Here is a 16264-nt window from a genome sequence, read left to right on the forward strand (position 1 = left end):
TTGGCCCCAGGTTGGGGGCTGCTGGGGTAAGGTCTAGGCTGGCTAGTGGGACTTGGAAACCTCCAGCCTCTAGCTGTGAGGGCAGGAAGGAGTTAGCGCAAGGCTGAGCCAAAGCACCCTCCACTCCCCCAGTATCTCCTTCCCTACATAGCCAGGGACATTCTGAGGGCAGGAGACCCATTCCAGGGCCCCCAGCTAGACTCAGAGCTGGCCTGAGGACCATAAGGCCCTGGAAGCTTTGGCCTTGGCTTCTGCCCCTTTTCCTGCACCCCTAGGCCCGTGCTCGGCCCATGCTCGGTTATTCTCCCTACCACCCCGGTTCCTTCCACCTCCTGCTGGGCCCTGACCCTACCAGGCTTGGGAGGGGGCCCTTGAGGTCTCCTCAAGATCTGACCCAGGCACCAGGCATTGTTTGGCCCCTACTCAGGCACCGCCACCGGGGCTGGGGGTGGCAGCTGGGCTGGGAGGGGAGTGCCCAGGCGGGGGTGTGGTACGTGCTGTGTTAGCAGGGAGCAGTGCCCAGTGCAAGCCAGCCAGGCAGGGTGCCGACTGTCCCTGCCCTCCTAGTCTGGGCCATCAGAGGGATGAGGCCCTAACCCAGCCCAGCCCTTGGAGATCTGGACCCCAACCTGAATAACTGGGGTACTGTGAGGATAGATGGATGTCTCTGGCCTGACAAGACACCAGAGTCACAAGAGAAACCAGAGTTACGCTGGTAAATACCCTCTCCTTTTTCAAAGACAGTCACACAGACTCCTCTGGGCCAGAGGACAGAGACACACATGCCTCCCAAAGGAACAGATGCGTAGACCTTGCAGGACAGAGAGATGACAGAGCCCTTACCCCTGAGGATAGACACAGAAATTAAGCCCCATCCTCACCCCAACTTGGCCAGAGAGACAAACACATAGACCTTCCCAGAGAAAGATACCCACCCCTGCTCCCCAACAGCGAAGCACAGATTCCCACGTCCCCCGGACAGCAGACATGCTACCTCCCAGCCCAGGCCAGGTCTAGAGTCTGCCTGACGAGGTCGGGGCTGGGAGGTGCCTCTTTCTCACGCTCTCTGCAACACTGTCGGAAGCCCAGCCATTTCCTCTGCCTCGGAGGAGGGGGTGTGGGGGTGGGCGATGGAGGAGTCTCTGCCCTGGATCCCAGGGGGGCAGATGTTATAAGGGGACAGCTGATCCTTGGTGGCCTTGCAGCCTGACCAGGGTGAGAGGGTCAGGAGACAGGGTGCTGGTCACCCGGCCAGGCTAGGCACCGTCAGGAGCCCCCGGCCTGACGTCAGTCCCACTCATTGTTGTTGATGGGGCTTGAGTCACTCCCCGTGACGCCACTGGGGTCAGCTCCGGAGCGACTGGGGGGGTGGCCTGCAGGCCCAGCTTCAGGGCTCAGCTCTCCCCAGGGCACACACTAGGCTGGGATGGGGCCATCCAAGGCCACAGTCACCATGCAAAGCCAGCTGCCTACTCCCAAGGTCTTGGGTTGGCCTTCAAGGTCCCTCCATGGGCCTCAGCTGCCGGCCAGGCTCAGAGGGCCTCAGCTAGCCGCCGAGCTGCCTGGCTGCCTGTGGCGTCGGGCTCTGACTGAGAAGTCTGCTCTCTCTGTCTTTGCCTCTCCCGCGCCACAAGCCTCAGTTTCCACCCTCTCAAGCCTTGAGAGGCTCTCAAGGAGACTTTTCCCCCAAGCCTTTTTCTTTCCCCTTCTCCAGGAACCCCCCTCCCTGAATAATTCCCGGAAACTCCACTTCTTTCTGGAACCACTCACCTCTTCTGGCCCATCCCTCACCTCGCTGTCCTGTGCTTTCTGCAGCTGTCCCACTTTTCTCCCAGTGTCCCGTCACTGCCCACCTTCAATGTATCACTTCCTCTCCCACAGGCCCCAGTCAAGACTGACAGCAGTAGCCTCCATCCCCAGCCCTGGAAAGCCTGCTGCCTTTTCTTTCATACCAGCTCTTGCGTTCTCCAGTCCAGGAGGAGCCCCTGGTCCATTTCCTTTGCAAGAATTTGAGCTTCCAGGGCGCCTGGGTGGCTCAGTGGGTTAAGCCACTGCCTTCGGCTCAGGTCATGATCTCAGGATCCTGGGATCCAGCCCCACATTGGGCTCTCTGCTCAGCAGGGAGCCTGCTTCCTCCTCTCTCTCTCTGCCTGCCTCTCCATCTACTTGTGATCTCTCTCTGTCAAATAAATAAATAAAATCTTTAAAAAAAAAAAAGAATTTGAGCTTCCAGAGGGCCACACTGTCCCCCTTGATATGACATGGGCGTGGCATGTGGACAGCTACATATGTCTGGCATGAATGAATGAATAAGTAGATGAATAAATGATTGAAGGGGTGCCTGGCTAGCTCAGTTTGTAGAGCGTGAGACTCTTGAACTCAGGGTCGTGAGTTCAAGCCCCGTGTTGGTTGTATTTTTATTTAAAAATAAAATCTCTAGGAGGGTATGTGCTTTGGTGAGTGCTGTGAAGTGTGTAAACCTGGCAATTCACAGACCTGTACCTCTGGGGATAAAAATATATGTTTATAAAAAATAAAAAATTAAAAAAAATCTCTAAAAACAATAAAAAAGATTACATCTTGATCATCAAGAGAGGGTCATAGGGTGGGGTAATTCATTCTACACAGTCTAACTTTTTTTAAAAAAAGATTTTATTTATTTATTTGACACACACAGAGAGAAAGAGAGATCGTAAGTAGACAGAGAGGCAGGCAGGGGTGGGGGGGATGCAGGCTCCCCACTGAGCAGAGAGCCTGATGTGGGGCTTGATCCCAGGACCCTGAGATCATGACCTGAGCTGAAGGCAGAGGCTTTAACCCACTGAGCCACCCATGCGGCCCCACACAGTCTCGCTTTTTGAACCCTCCCTCCCTGACAGGACCACCCATGTGGCTGTAGGACCCAAGGTCTGAGGTGCAGTGGGAACAGCCCTGTAAGGATTTAGGGAGGTAAGAGGAGGCAAGGATTGGCCAGCATCTGGCCAGAGACAAGGTGAGGGGGCTCAGCTTCAGCCACGGGCGGGAAGGGCTCCAGGGACAGGGTGAGTTTTGGAGGAGGGACAGCAGTGGGTGGAATGAGGACAGAGGAGCGTGTGGCCTTGGCAAGTGTATTAGTCAGGGTTCTCCAGGGAAACGGAACTAATAGGATGTGTAGCTATAGAAAGAGATTTGTTATGAGGAATTGGCTCATGTGGTTATGGAGGTCTGATAAGTCCCAAGATCTGTAGTCAGCAAGTGGGAGACTCAGAAAAGCTGGGATATAGTTCCAAATGTCAGCGAGCGGGAGACCCAGGAAGAGTAGGTGTTTCAGTTCAAGTCTGAAAGCAGGAAAAGAACCCAATGTTCCAGCTTGAAAGCAGTCAGGAGTTCTCCTTTTTCATGGCAGGGTCAGAGCTTTTATTCTCTTTGGGTCTTCAACTGATTGGACGGGGCCCACCCTCATTAGGGGAGGAAGTAGTCCCCTTTACTCAAGTCTACCCAATTCAAATGTTAATCTCGTTCAGAAAAACACTCTCCTAGACACACCCAGAATATTTGATCAAATGTTTGAATATTTGATCAAACATTTGATCAAATGTTTGGGTACTCTGAGGCACAGGCAAGTTGACACATAAAATTAGCTATCAAAGTAATTATTACATATCACTGAGCCTCAGTTTCATTATCTGTAAAGTGGGGGGAAAATTTCATTTACCTTCAAAGGTAGTTAGAGAAATCAACACAATAGTGCATTCGAAGTGCTGGCATTGTGCCTAATAAGGCTCAGTGATGGGTAGTAGTGATGATGATGTCAGGCTTGTGGTCTCGAAGGTCCCTGAGATGAAGGGTGTCAGGGGTAGAGGAGAGATCAGCCACTCCCTTCCCTGACTGGCAGTCTCTGGGAGTTAGGCTCTGATTCCCCCCACCCATCCAGGGCTGGTTCTACTTCCTTCAGTCTCCCTCTTCTGGCTCCTCAGACACTCTCAATATTTTATGCTGATTCCTCCTGGTTAAGTCCCCGCTCCAGAATATGTTGGTCTATAAGGCAGGTCTATAAGGCCTCTCCTTCCTGAGGCCCTGGGGGGTACTCTGATGCTGCCAGGGGACAGGTGGCTACACCTGGGACAGAGACAAACCAGAGGGACCAAGCCTGCACCAGGGCCCAGCTATGGAGAGAAGGGTGAGGGAATAAGGAACTGATGAGGAGGGGAATGTCAGCCAGAAAAGGAGTAGTGTCGGGGTTGAGAAAAACTGGTGGGACGGCGCCTGGGTGGCTCAGTTAGTTAAAGCATCCAGACTCTTGATTTCAGCTCAGGTGGGGAAATCACAGCATCACGTGACTGAGCCGGGTGCTCAGTGCCAAGTTGGCTTGAGATTCCCTCTTCTCCCCTATCCCTCCCCCACCCTCCCTTCATAGTCTCCCACCCATTTCTCTAAAATTTTTAATAAATAAATGAATTTATTTTGTTTATTAATCGATCACAAATTAATAAATAAATAATTAGTAAATAACTAAACAAATAAAATCTTAAAAAAAAAAGAAAGAAAGAAAAGCTGGTGGGAGAGGGCAGTCCTAAAGGATGTGCTGGAGCCCGCTGGTACCAGTTTGGGTGAGTCCATTGAACTACCGATGATCAAAATGTAATCCTTCATTCATTTTGGGCTCTGCATTCAGGGATGTCCCATAGTTTCAAATCAGCCATTGTAGAAAACTAGCAAACACTACTCATCAGAACATCTTCCCACTAGAGAGAAGGCTTTGAGTGGGGTGTATTGGAGAATGGTAGTGCATGGAGAAACCAGAAAGAGAACTTCTGTAGAGGTATGGAATCCTGCATTTGAACCCCAGGCTTGCTACTTACTGGGTGACCTTGGGCAAGTTACTTAACCTCTCCCAGCCACAGTGTCTTTATCTGCCTTCTAGTATTGATCATCGTGAAGCTTAAATTAACACACATAAAGCACTTAGAATCATGCTCTCTACATTTCACTCAATAAATATATTATTATTTTGAGAGAGTGTGTTAGGAAAATGAGCATCTTAATCCTCAAGTAAACAACTCAGGCCAGTGAGTCTCTGTTGGTGCATCCCAGGCTCTGTGGGCATGAACAAAAACGGACAGACCTCTGCCTACCCTAGGCTCACGATCTACACGGAAAACCAAACATTCTCCTGGAAGTTACAGAGCACTAAAAATGTACTCATTTGTATAACACTTTACATTCCACAAAGATCTTTCATATGAATTATCTCTTGTGATCCTCACAACAGCACCCCATTTATAGAGGAAAAAGTCAGAAAGAAGGAGTGACGTCAAGAGGCTCACACAGGGGGCAATGGCAGAATTATGAGCTTTACAAGAGCTGTCACCAGATCGGTCATGGTCAAGCACCAAGTAGCGCTCCTGTATGAAGATAACACGGTAAGTTTAAGCCCCTTTCTCCAGCATCGAGGGACCAGGGATTCTACTACGCACTCTGGACAAGCTAATTCGGCCATCCATCCAGCATCACGCAGCGCACCAGCCCGGATTCATCTCCAGGCCACGTCTCCAGATGGCGTTCCCTTCATCTTGGGGGAACGTCCAGGTCTCTGCGCCCCGAGTTGGGGAGCAGACATGCGACCCAGAGGCTGGTTCATCGCCGATGACTCCTCTCCGTCTAGGGAGGCAGCACAGAGCCCATTGGCCTCTCCTTCCAACCCATCTCTATGGCGGAAGTGCGTGGTTCCAGCCGAAACACAACAACACTCTCGGTGGTGGGCTGAATGGACTCTTCCAAACGAGGGAGATACTTTTTACTATCGAATCAAAAAAAAATCCGAGAAGTGATCAAGACAAAAAGAAGCACGTTTTCACGGAGCAGTTTGTGGCCCTCTGTGTCCGCTGGCGTGGCTGTAAGTTATGGGGGCGGCTGCGCTGATGTCGGGCCCGGCCGGGCGTGTTCGCACCCCCGCCAGAGGCCCATGGAGCCGGTGGACCTGCCCGGCTGGCGGGGGGCGGAGGCCCGGACTTCCGCCGCCGGCACCACCTCCTGCCGCGGTGGTCGGGCGGCCTCAGGAGCGCGGTTTCGCTGTCTGTCGGGTCTGGGACGCAGGCTTGGGTTGGTGGGGGACCGTTTCGACTAACCGTCTGTCCCCTTCCCCTGTGTAAGCGCGGGCATTCCCCGGGCCGGCCGGAGGGACGGCGCGCCTGGAACTCCCGAGTGCGGCCAGGCTGAGCGCGGGGAGGGCCCGCCCCGCCCCCCCTCCACCCCGCGCACCTCCCGGGACCTCAGGAGGCAGCTTCTTCCCTGAACCTCGGACTTCGGCGGGTCGCGGGTGGTGGCGGTGGGAGACACGGGACCCGGGTGGAAGGTCCTTTCTGGGGCCCGCCAGAGTGTCTTGACGTTGAGCTTTCTGTTTTGGCTTTTAGTCTCTTTGGGGCTCAGTCGCCGGCGCGGACGTCGAGGCGCCTTTGCGCGCGAGGACGAGCAAGGGCATGGTCCGAACCTGAAGGACCTGCGCTCAAACCTATACGCGTAAGTGGGCATGGGGATGCCCTGGGCTCCAAGCTGACGCTGTGCTCTGCAGACCTGGGCCTTGAGGCGTTTGGGGTGGGGGGAATCAGAGGGTATGAGATTTCCCAGGCTCTGCTCGAGAAGACTCCCCGCCCACAGGAGGCAGGGGTGAGGGGAAGGGGACAGAAAGGTTCATCACAGACAAGATGTGGCTTGCTCTGGGAAGGAGGCTGGGGTTGGTCAGTACCGACTTTGTGAAGGAGTGCTACCAAGAACAGCTTTTTCCTAGGAAGATCCTGGGCGTGGGGCCAAAGAAAGAAGTGGCCTGGGTGAACGTTTGTGGGAGACCCCTGTGGGGGAAGTGGTGGAAGAAGGGGGAGCTGGGCCAGAGCTGGGAGCCTCTAGATGGGAAGCTGTTGAAGGGAATTATACTGTAGAGAGCAGAAATGAGCGACAGAGCTTGACTCCTCCTGATGTAGGAGAAACTGATCCAGCAACCCTTGGAAGGACCTGGAGGCTTCTGATCATGGTGATCTGAGCAGTCACTTTGTACTAGGTTCCAGGCATGGAATTTCCAGTAGGGTCTAGTCCCTGCCGTCAGGGAACGGTCAGTCTGGGGGAGAGCCAAGACAGGATAATACCTATGAAGGGATGACTGCTAGGTCAGGTAGACCCTCGCTGGTAGCCGAGTGAGAGGCAGAGCCAGCTTGATCTCTGAGCTGTCCACAGACTGCCCTGTGTTCACTGCTGAGCACTGCTGTTTAATGGGGATTGAGACAGACTGAAATACGCTTAGAGGAGAGCTGCCAGAGAAGATGTGATGTAGGGGTGAGGGGTAAGAGTTGTCTCCAGATATCAGAAAGGCACATAAGTGGAAAAGGGAGACTTATTCTATGTGGCTTCTGATATCCAAACTGTGACCAGGGGTTTGAAGCACTAAGTGGCGGATTCCTTCTGGAGAAGGAATACCTGAGTAGAGCTGTCCAAAGACAGAATGGTTTGCTGGGAGAGGTGGTAAGTTCTCTGTCAGGGCAGGTTTGTAAGCTGAATGCTCAGCAAGAAATGTGACTGTTCTTCTCCTTTGGGGCTCATATTCAGTTACTTACAAGGTCTGGTCCTCAGGTATGTTCTTTCTTTCGCACCCAGTCCACCAGTGCTGTGTCATAGCCTGTGTTCTCTCTCAGCAACAATGATACCATTGTGAGTGATAGTGGCTGGTACTTACTGTTTACTACTTGCCAGATACTGCTTTAAGTGCTTTATAGATGCTAACTCATCCACTCCCTGGGACAGTCCTTTCAGGGTAGCTTTTATAGATCCCCTTTATATAGATTCAGGAAACTGAGGCACATAGGAGTTAAGTAGCTTGCCCAGGGTCACCCAGTGAGCAAGTGGTAGAGCTGGGGTTGCAGCCAGACTGTCTGGCTTTAGAGTCACTGGTTTTATCCACTCTTCTACCGTAGAAGACCTCAGTAGACTTCTTCTACCGTAGAAGAGTGGATAAAACCAGTGACTGTAAATTTTATTTGATCTTTTATTTGATTTTTTATTTGATTTTTTAATTAAAAAATTTTTTGATTTATTTGATTTTTTAATTTATTTTATTTGATCATTCTTGATCACAAGAATCCAAATTTACAGATAAAACACACTCAGAGAGGTTAAGTGATTTGCTTGCAGTCACAGAACAAGATGTAGGAGAGTTGGGGTTCAACCCAGGACTGTTGGATGTGAAAATCCCCACACTTTGCACTTTACTCCTCCACATCCCATTGTGCTGCCTCTGTAACTGTCCCTGCTGTTGTGGCCTCTAACTGGACTTCTTGCCCAGCCTTTTTGCCTTAAATGTGAAAGTTTTTACCCCAGAGTTTGTTGATGGCCCTGGCATGAGGGGAGATTTGAAGTGTGTGTGTCTCTTAGGTGCAGAGCTCAGTCTTCATTTTTTAAAAAAAAGATTTATTTATTTATTTGAGAGAACGGCAGTGCACAAGCGATGGGGACGAACAGAGGCAGAGGGAGAAGCAGGCTTTCCCCTGAGCAGAGAGCCCGATGTGGGACTCGATCCTAGGACCCTGAGATTATGACCTGAGCTGAAGGCGGAGGCCTAACCCACTGAGCCCCTCAGGCACCCCCCAGCCTTCATCGTTTTTATTGATTGCTCAGAGCAGTTTTTGGCCACAAGATAGTTAAGAGCCATCCTTCACCTTTCATCCAGTTCACTTTCTGCTGCACAGATCTGATCTTGGCACCATGATGCATTGGCTCTTCCCTGCCCTCAGCACAGGGTCCGAGTGCCTTAACCTGGCCATTCAAGGTCCTAGGAAGTCAGACTCCTACCTTCCTTTGCTTTTACTCCCGCCTCGTATCCTGGCCAGTCAGATAGCCTTCACCTGCGTCTCTCTCCTCCAGTCCTGTGACCTCTCGGGGGCAGGGGCCGTGCACGCCTTCAGTGGCTGGTGGTGGACAAGGGCGTCAAGCCTTTGCGGGACATGGCGCTTGACGCCGTCCTGAGGTCAAGTCCTGGCCCGTATTTGGATTGTAACTTGAAAGCTCTCTCCCTTTCTGATCTGAGAGCCTTCCTTGGCAGAATGTGCCATCAGAATGCCAAGAAGGGCCACGGAGGCAGAGGCGGTGGGGCCAGGAGGGAAGCAGATGGGTCACGTGTCCGTGCTCTGACCTGGCTGCTCTTGCAGGGTGGCCCCTGGCTGGGGTGAAGCCTCCCCCGGCTCCTGTTTTCGCTCTTGTCCTGCCCGCGGGTGCGGGCTCCTGGCTGCAGGATGAACTGTCGCTCAGAGGTGCTGGAGGTGTCAGTGGAGGGGCGGCAGGTGGAGGAGGCCATGCTGGCCGTGCTGCACACGGTGCTCCTGCATCGAAGCACCGGCAAGTTCCACTACAAGAAGGAGGGCACCTACTCCATCGGCACCGTGGGCACCCAGGATGTGGACTGTGACTTCATCGACTTCACCTATGTTCGGGTCTCCTCAGAGGAGCTGGACCGTGCCCTGCGCAAGGTTGTCGGGGAATTCAAGGTAGGGGTGTGGCACGGCGGGTGGCAGGCGCACCACGAATGTCTCCCCCCTCCCCCCGGCTTGCTCTTGGACTGGCCTTCCTTTCACGAGTGTTCCTGTTGGGTTTTTCCATGTTCTGAGGAACAGATGTGCTCCTTGCGGGGCGGAGGGCTCTGGACAGGGCAGGGGAAGAGGCTGGTGAGAACCCCCCAGGGAGGGAGAGCAGACAGCCCTCGGGTTCCCTCGGGTGCCCATTGCCCATCCCCCTACCCCAGGCTGGAGCTCTTCTCTGACTCTTCAGCTCTCCCTTTCTATGGACTCCTCTCGGCTTCCACCTGCCCTTTCATGAAATCCTTTCCCTTGGGGAATTCCTCGAGAGGGAGGCTCTCTGGGCTCGGGCGCTCACCATCCAGCGGAGCATCCCTTTGGGCAGTGTGGCCGAGGTTTGTGCGTGCCTGTGTGGGCCTGGAGGAAGGTGGCAGGGACACACCAGGCTGCTGACGTTGCTCACCTCGGGCAGTGGGAATTTGTATTCATTCAGGGCGATAGTGTTTCACTGTTTCAGTGAGTGGCTATTTTGAATTTTCAAGTAAGGGGGAATTTTTTTTAAGGTGCCATCTCTGAGGTGAGAGGAGGAGGGCCGTCTGTCTGACTTCCATTCCACAAACATTTGGAGAGCCCCTACACGGTGCTGGGCGCCAGGTGCTCATGGCAGGACGTGGCCCCTCCCCCAGGCCACAGTGTTCCCCCTCACTGCACTCCCCTGTCCCTCTGAGAGCAGACAGGGTAAATTCTTTAGAGTTTCCCAGTCCGTCTTCAAGGGAGGCTGTGGTAGTCAGCCGTCTGTCCTAAGTCTGGCTATAGACGCCTATGAGAAGCACGTAGCATATAATGGTTAAGAGCATGGATTCAGGGGCCAGGCTGTACCACCCAGCAGGTGTGTCACCTTGGGCAGGTGACGCGACTTCCCTGGCCTTCAGCTTCCCTGGATGTAAAACGGGAAGGATGATCGTACTTGCCTCAGAGGCATATGCACTATGAGGATTAAATGAGTCAAATATGTCAAGTGCCTGAACCAGCCTGGCTTTACTGTGAGCTTTGTAGAAGTGTTAGCCATCATGACCTGTGACCTTGCTCTGTCCACAAAGGAGAGAATTATCCCCTGAAGGACAGTTCAGGACTTGGGGGAAGCACCCTTACTTGCCGAGTTGGTGTTAACTCAGATGGAAGGGTGCTTCAGGCTCCCAGCTGCTCTAGGAGGATGAGTGTGGGGCCACCACACCCACTGGAGGTAGGGGCTAGGCAGAATTCTTGGACGAGATGGTCTCATTTGCTTCTCAGAGAAGGGGAAGAAGCCAGCTCTGGTCTCTCCTTCCCCCTTCTGTTTCTTGGTTTCCTTTTTCTTTTCTTTTTCTTTCTTTTTTTTTTAATATTTTATTTATTTATTTGACAGAGATCACAAGTAGGCAGAGAGGCAGGGAGAGAGGAGGAAGCAGGCTCCCTGCGGAGCAGAGAGCCCGATGTGGGGCTCGATCCCAGGACCCTGGGATCATGACCTGAGCCGACGGCAGAGGCTTTAACCCACTGAGCCACCCAGGCGCCCCTCCTTTTTCTTTTTTTAAAGATTTTATTTATTTATGAGAGAGAGAAGCGGGGGGAGGGGCACAGGGAGACACTGACTCCCCACTGAGCAGGGACACCCCCCCCACACACTCCCTGGCAAACCCCCTCCCCCAGAACTCAATCCCAAAGGCAGATGCTCACCCTACTAAGCCACCCAGGTGCCCCTCTTGGTGTCCTTTTTTCTAGTTAAGGATCATTGGGCTTTAATTCCCTCTTCTGCCTTTCTTTAGAGACAGATCTTGTTGGTTTGCTAGGAACACTTGTGTCTGTTCCAGCAGTTTGCTGTGTCACTTCACACAAATCCTTAGCCCCCTGTGCGTCTCATTCCCTACCTTCCCTGAAGGACTAGTAAAGCTAGGAGAGCCTAGTTCCCTGGGGCGAAGGAAGCAGGCACTCACAGGGTGACTTGGCCTTCTCATCTGTTATCCTCTTCCTTGCCCAGGACGCGCTGCGCAACTCTGGAGGTGATGGGCTGGGGCAGATGTCCCTGGAGTTCTACCAGAAGAAGAAGTCACGCTGGCCTTTCTCGGATGAGTGCATCCCCTGGGAAGTGTGGACAGTGAAGGTGCACGTGGTCGCCCTGGCCACAGAGCAGGAGCGGCAGATCTGCCGGGAGAAGGTGGGCGAGAAGCTCTGTGAGAAGGTCATCAACATTGTGGAGGTCATGAACCGGCACGAGTACCTGCCTAAGATGCCCACGCAGTCGGAGGTGGACAATGTGTTCGACACAGGCTTGCGGGATGTGCAGCCCTACCTATACAAGATCTCCTTCCAGATCACTGATGCCCTGGGCACCTCGGTCACCACCACCATGCGCAGGCTCATCAAAGACACCCTTGCCCTCTAGGCCTTACTGGAGCCACGGGCTCTCCTGGATGGCTTACAGACCTTGGCTTCCAGGGATCGTACTGTGGGGCCTTTGGGGCTCTGGAGCCTGCTTAGGCTCCTTGGTGAGACTTGGAATGGCCACCCCTGGCTTCCTTGTTATGTGGTTGCCAGTCCTTGGTCATCCCTTTAACCTTTGCTCATGGTCAAGTCTGGCCTTCATTGTCTTTCTGCACCCCTGTGGGGGTCCCCCTTTCTCAAATGTATGGAAGAGCCATCGTTGGGATGGTGAATAAAATTGAGAATGTGTTTGGGTTGAGCCATCTCTCCCTGGGCCTATGTCCTTCCCTGAAATGTCACCACTCTCTGACCTGTGCAGATGCAGGTGTGCATTGAGGGCATTATTCCAACATGAAGGGAACAGGGTGGGGGATAGATTAAAATTGACCAGTTGGTACTTTGTTGTGGGTTCACATAAGCAGGTGTTCACCACCCGGTTGTCAGTGTGGTCAGTCCTGTGAATGATGACACAGAGGAGGAGCTGTTGCTTTTGGATATGACTGCTGTTTCTTCTCCCTGAGGAAGCTGTGATATCCTGGCTTTTATGTTATCTGGACTGGCTTCACAGTGATTCTCAAAGAGTATCCTCTGTGTCTTCACAGTGCACATACAGGTCCCCACGTGTACCAGAAAGCTCAGTTTGGGGGTTTCCTTCTCTGGAGAGAGATTGGCCAACTTGAGATAGTGTCTGATGACACTTCTTCCAGACTGGGCTGGGCCTTGCCGGTTGTTAGGACACTGCTTTGTTAACACACTCATTTCTACAACAGGATGCTCAAGCTGTGAACTCCTTATATACTTCTTATGGATTTATTCCCTCTTTTGTAATACTTCTGGGTTATATGTGGGCAGTTGTACCAGGCTAAATGGAGTGTGGGGTGGTGGGGTCTTGCGCGAGGTCCTGGAGCAGGTAGGTGGCTGTGTGGCCAGGAAGTGTTGGCACGTGTCTCCCATTCCAGGCACCTTGGCCCTGTGATAGTGAAGTGTTGCCCTTGATCTCTGGGGCATTGGGAGAACTCAGGAGGTTCTCAAGGCCTGGGAGATGGGGAAGGCCGTTTCCTAGCAGGTCCTTGATGGTGTCTAATCCCTACCTGGCCTGCTGGAGTCTGGGGATCTTTTCTTCCTAGCCGGCCATCAGCTAATCCTTTCTGAGTGGCTGGTTGGTTGACAGAGTTGTTTGCTGGCTGTGACTTAGTTTTTTTTTTAAAAAGAGAGCTCAAGGTTGCTGTCTTCTGGGAGATCTGAGCAGGAGGGTCTTCCCTCCGTCCCAGCCTTTTGAGACTTTCTCCTTTACTCAGCCTGTCTCTGCTCCATGCACAAGCCCAGGTTGGCCATGGGACACCCCGCTGGCACTGAGCTCCCCTTGGGGGAATAGGACAGTAACCTTTCCATTCTTTTCTGGCGTTATGATTTCCCAGAGGTAGGGGACTGTTGTACTCAGGGGTCAGAAGAGGAGCCCTGGTGACTGAACTTTGCTCACTCATCATTAGGTAACTTGACCTCTGGGGCCTGAACAAAGGAATGAGGGTAGGACTTGAAGTTCTACCCTGCATCTCTCCTTGCTCTGGGCCCCAGGAGGCACCGGCCTGCTTGTCCAACTCCCAAGAGGTTCCCAGAAGGGATGATGGAGGAGTAAGCATCTGTGTCCCTCAGGTCTTGGAGGGTGCTCATTTGCCTCCTGTTCTAATGGGCACCTGGGCCACCTGCAGTATTGAGCTTTGGCTCAGGGACAGCCCAGGAATGCTTGCTGGTCTTGTATCCTGCTTAGTGGGGCAGCACCCCACAGCACCTGGGGTGGCATCTGGAAGATTTTTTCAGTTCGAAGGGAGGTGCTATCTCTTGAGTTCCTTTGCCATGGGAGAAGGAAAGCCTTCCGGACCGACTCTGGATTTGACTGGATGGGTGTATGGGCTGGATTCCCACGCCTCCATGTGGAGGCCTTTGAGACAGGAAGAAATACCCCCGGGCCGGAGGAGCTCTGTGCGCAGGGTGGGAGCAAACGGAGCTTGGGATCCGCCCCTCGGGCACCTCCCCCATGCAGCCCAGGCCCGCCCGCCCGCTCTCCTGCTCGCGCTCCCGCACATCTGGCCCTTCCGCGCACATCTGGGCAGCTGGCGGCGCCACAGCATGAACAGCTCCCAAGCGGGCGCTTCGCCCCCCGCCACCTGGCTGAGCTCTTGCTGCAACCAGTCCGGGGAGCCGCTGGAGCCCCGCGAGGGGCCGCGCGTCGTGCAGGCGGCGGTGCTGGGAGTGCTGTCGCTGCTCGTGCTCTGCGGGGTCCTGTTCCTGGGCGGTGGCCTCCTCCTCCGCGCCCAGGGCCTGATGGCGATGCTGGTCCGCGAGCGACGCGCGTCCCGCGAGGCCGAGCCCAGCAGTGCCAGCGGAGGCGAGGACGACTCCTAAGCTCCTGTGGGCTCCAGGGTCTCAGCCTCCAGGTGGCCCAGGACTGGGCACCCAACGGGGGCTGCGGAGCGGGGGGCACCATGTCCTTCCCCCGAGGCTGGCGCCCGCTCAGGTGAGAGCGGTGGGGGACAGCTCTTCAGCGACTTGGGTTGGGCTTTTTGCATGTCCACCGGGTGGGCCCTGCGGCTATCCTGGGTGTGCTGGGACCTGAGGGAAGAGGCTGCCACCCTCTGTGTCTCTCCCGCAGCAGTGCCCTGTGTCCTTTTTTTTAGAACGATGGTTACCAGGTGTAAGGGTCACCAGGTGTGAGGGGGAGGCAGGTCGGTTGGGAGAAGGGCTCTGGAGGGGCCGCAGTGTGCTTTGGAGCCCCTCCTTGTATGAATCCAGCCTCCGATTTGCCCCAGCACTACTTGGAACTAAGGCCCACCTCCAGCCCACACCACTGGGGGGCTAAAGGAGACACACTGCCCCAGAAACAGTGACGATCCAGACCTTTGGCTCCTGCTTCCACCTCCTCTCCTTCCTGAAGTCTTGTCCCTAGAAGGGGATCTGAGTAAGATTCCTCTCTGTGGCCTCCCTTTGGAGGCAGAGATGGGAGTGTGGGTCCTGTTTTATGGCAGAGCCAGGGGCCAGGATGACTCTAGGGGATGGGGAGGGGAGGTGGGGTCTCCCCTCCCCCAGACCCTGTTCTGGTGTGTCTGTGGGGGGCCAGGTGTGGCCCAGAGCACTGAGCTTTGCCTCTTGAGTGGGGAAGGTGGTGAGGTTCCTGACAGCCGGGGGCCCCATGAGTGCACTGCTGGAGGAAGCTGGGGCTGAGGATTCCCAGCTGTGAATCCTCTGGCTCTGTCTGGCTCTCCTGTCTCTGTCTCTCCAAGGACAAGAACCATCTGGAGGGAAGGGCCTGGGTGGCCTCAAGACAAGGTAACTCCAGGCCAAGGCCATCTTGGGTGGAGCCATGGGCGGGGAAGCCTTCCCTGTCTCTCTTCTCTGCTCCGTGATGCACCTCTGGGCTCCTGGGAGGTTTCTGTGGGGCTCTTCTTTGGGGGTTCCTCTGACCTGTTGCTTGCCAAGCGCAGAGGCAGAGTCCTAGCTTCTGCCTGAGAAGGAAGTCGGGGCACATCAAGGGAGGCTGGGTGATGGCGTGAGCGAACCGTGGCTGAGCATTTGAGAAGCTGACAACGCATGATCCGTGCATGGAGCAGCCCAGGATTTAGCGCTAATCCCGGGTAGTTGTGCCACACCGGCCTTGCTGAGCTGTGGACTCCTCACTTCAGGGACGCCACTGCCACCCCTGGGAGAAAGGGCTGGCCAGGGCATTGAGGGCTGTGTGCGTGTGACTGGCCCTGGCATCAGGGAAGCGGGCTTGACCTGGGGAACCCGGGCCACCTCCCTTTGCAGCATGCCAGATGAGGGGGTGAGAATGCTCTCTTTTTGTTGTATCCAGGTCCCTTTGCCCCCTTGCCTGATAACATTCTGCTGTTTTTCTACCCTTCCTCACCCTGTGCTCTTCTGCGGCCCGGGATAGAGGAATTTCCATATCCACTCCGAACACTTCATTTTGCAAATGGGGACACTCAGAGACAAGAAAGTGACAGGGTCCAGTGAATGACAGAGCGGGAACTGAAGCCTGAGGCTTCTGATTCTGAGTTCAGGGTGGGGGTGTCCCTGTGCGTGGAGGTTCCTCCTTGGGTTATTCCTCTTGCTCTGTCCCTGATTTCCCACCACTCTTGGAGATGCTGATGCAAAACATGACCTCTCTCTGAAAGAATGAACCTTCACACACACTCCCTTATTTGGCCTATGGTATCTGGGACCAAAACTCCAAACCCCCAGGTTACCGCCTTCCTCCTGACCCTTCTTCCCCAGCG

At 54.3% G+C, this 16264-nt stretch overlaps 2 protein-coding genes across 7 annotated transcripts in view; both read left to right on the plus strand.

Annotated features, from left to right (window-relative positions):
- The first annotated feature begins 5973 nt into the window (after window positions 1-5973).
- ATG101 (autophagy related 101) lies at window positions 5974-12252 on the plus strand. 3 transcript variants are annotated; one of them, XM_082741416.1, is made up of 4 exons: window positions 5974-6127; window positions 6393-6498; window positions 9171-9506; window positions 11551-12252. In XM_082741416.1, the coding sequence occupies exons 3-4, from the start codon at window positions 9255-9257 to the stop codon at window positions 11953-11955; spliced, it is 657 nt and encodes a 218-aa protein (XP_082597542.1). In that variant the 5' UTR covers window positions 5974-6127; window positions 6393-6498; window positions 9171-9254; the 3' UTR covers window positions 11956-12252. The 3 variants fall into 3 exon arrangements, with proteins under 3 accessions (XP_082597542.1, XP_082597543.1, XP_082597544.1); XM_082741417.1 differs by having other exon boundaries at window positions 5983-6127; window positions 6393-7868; window positions 7973-9506; XM_082741418.1 differs by having other exon boundaries at window positions 5993-6081.
- Window positions 12253-14025: 1773 nt separating this feature from the next.
- Window positions 14026-16264, plus strand: part of SMIM41 (small integral membrane protein 41) — a 112327-nt gene continuing 110088 nt past the window's right edge. For all 4 annotated transcript variants that reach the window (XM_082741425.1, XM_082741423.1, XM_082741424.1 and 1 more), the window contains exon 1: window positions 14026-14508. In XM_082741425.1, the coding sequence (XP_082597551.1) occupies window positions 14121-14396 (276 nt within the window). In that variant the 5' untranslated portion in view covers window positions 14026-14120 and the 3' untranslated portion in view covers window positions 14397-14508. The remainder of the gene's footprint in view (window positions 14509-16264) is intronic.

This window comes from Mustela nivalis, assembly GCF_964662115.1.
Source record: "Mustela nivalis genome assembly, chromosome: 7".
In the NCBI taxonomy this organism is placed as follows: domain Eukaryota; kingdom Metazoa; phylum Chordata; class Mammalia; order Carnivora; family Mustelidae; genus Mustela; species Mustela nivalis.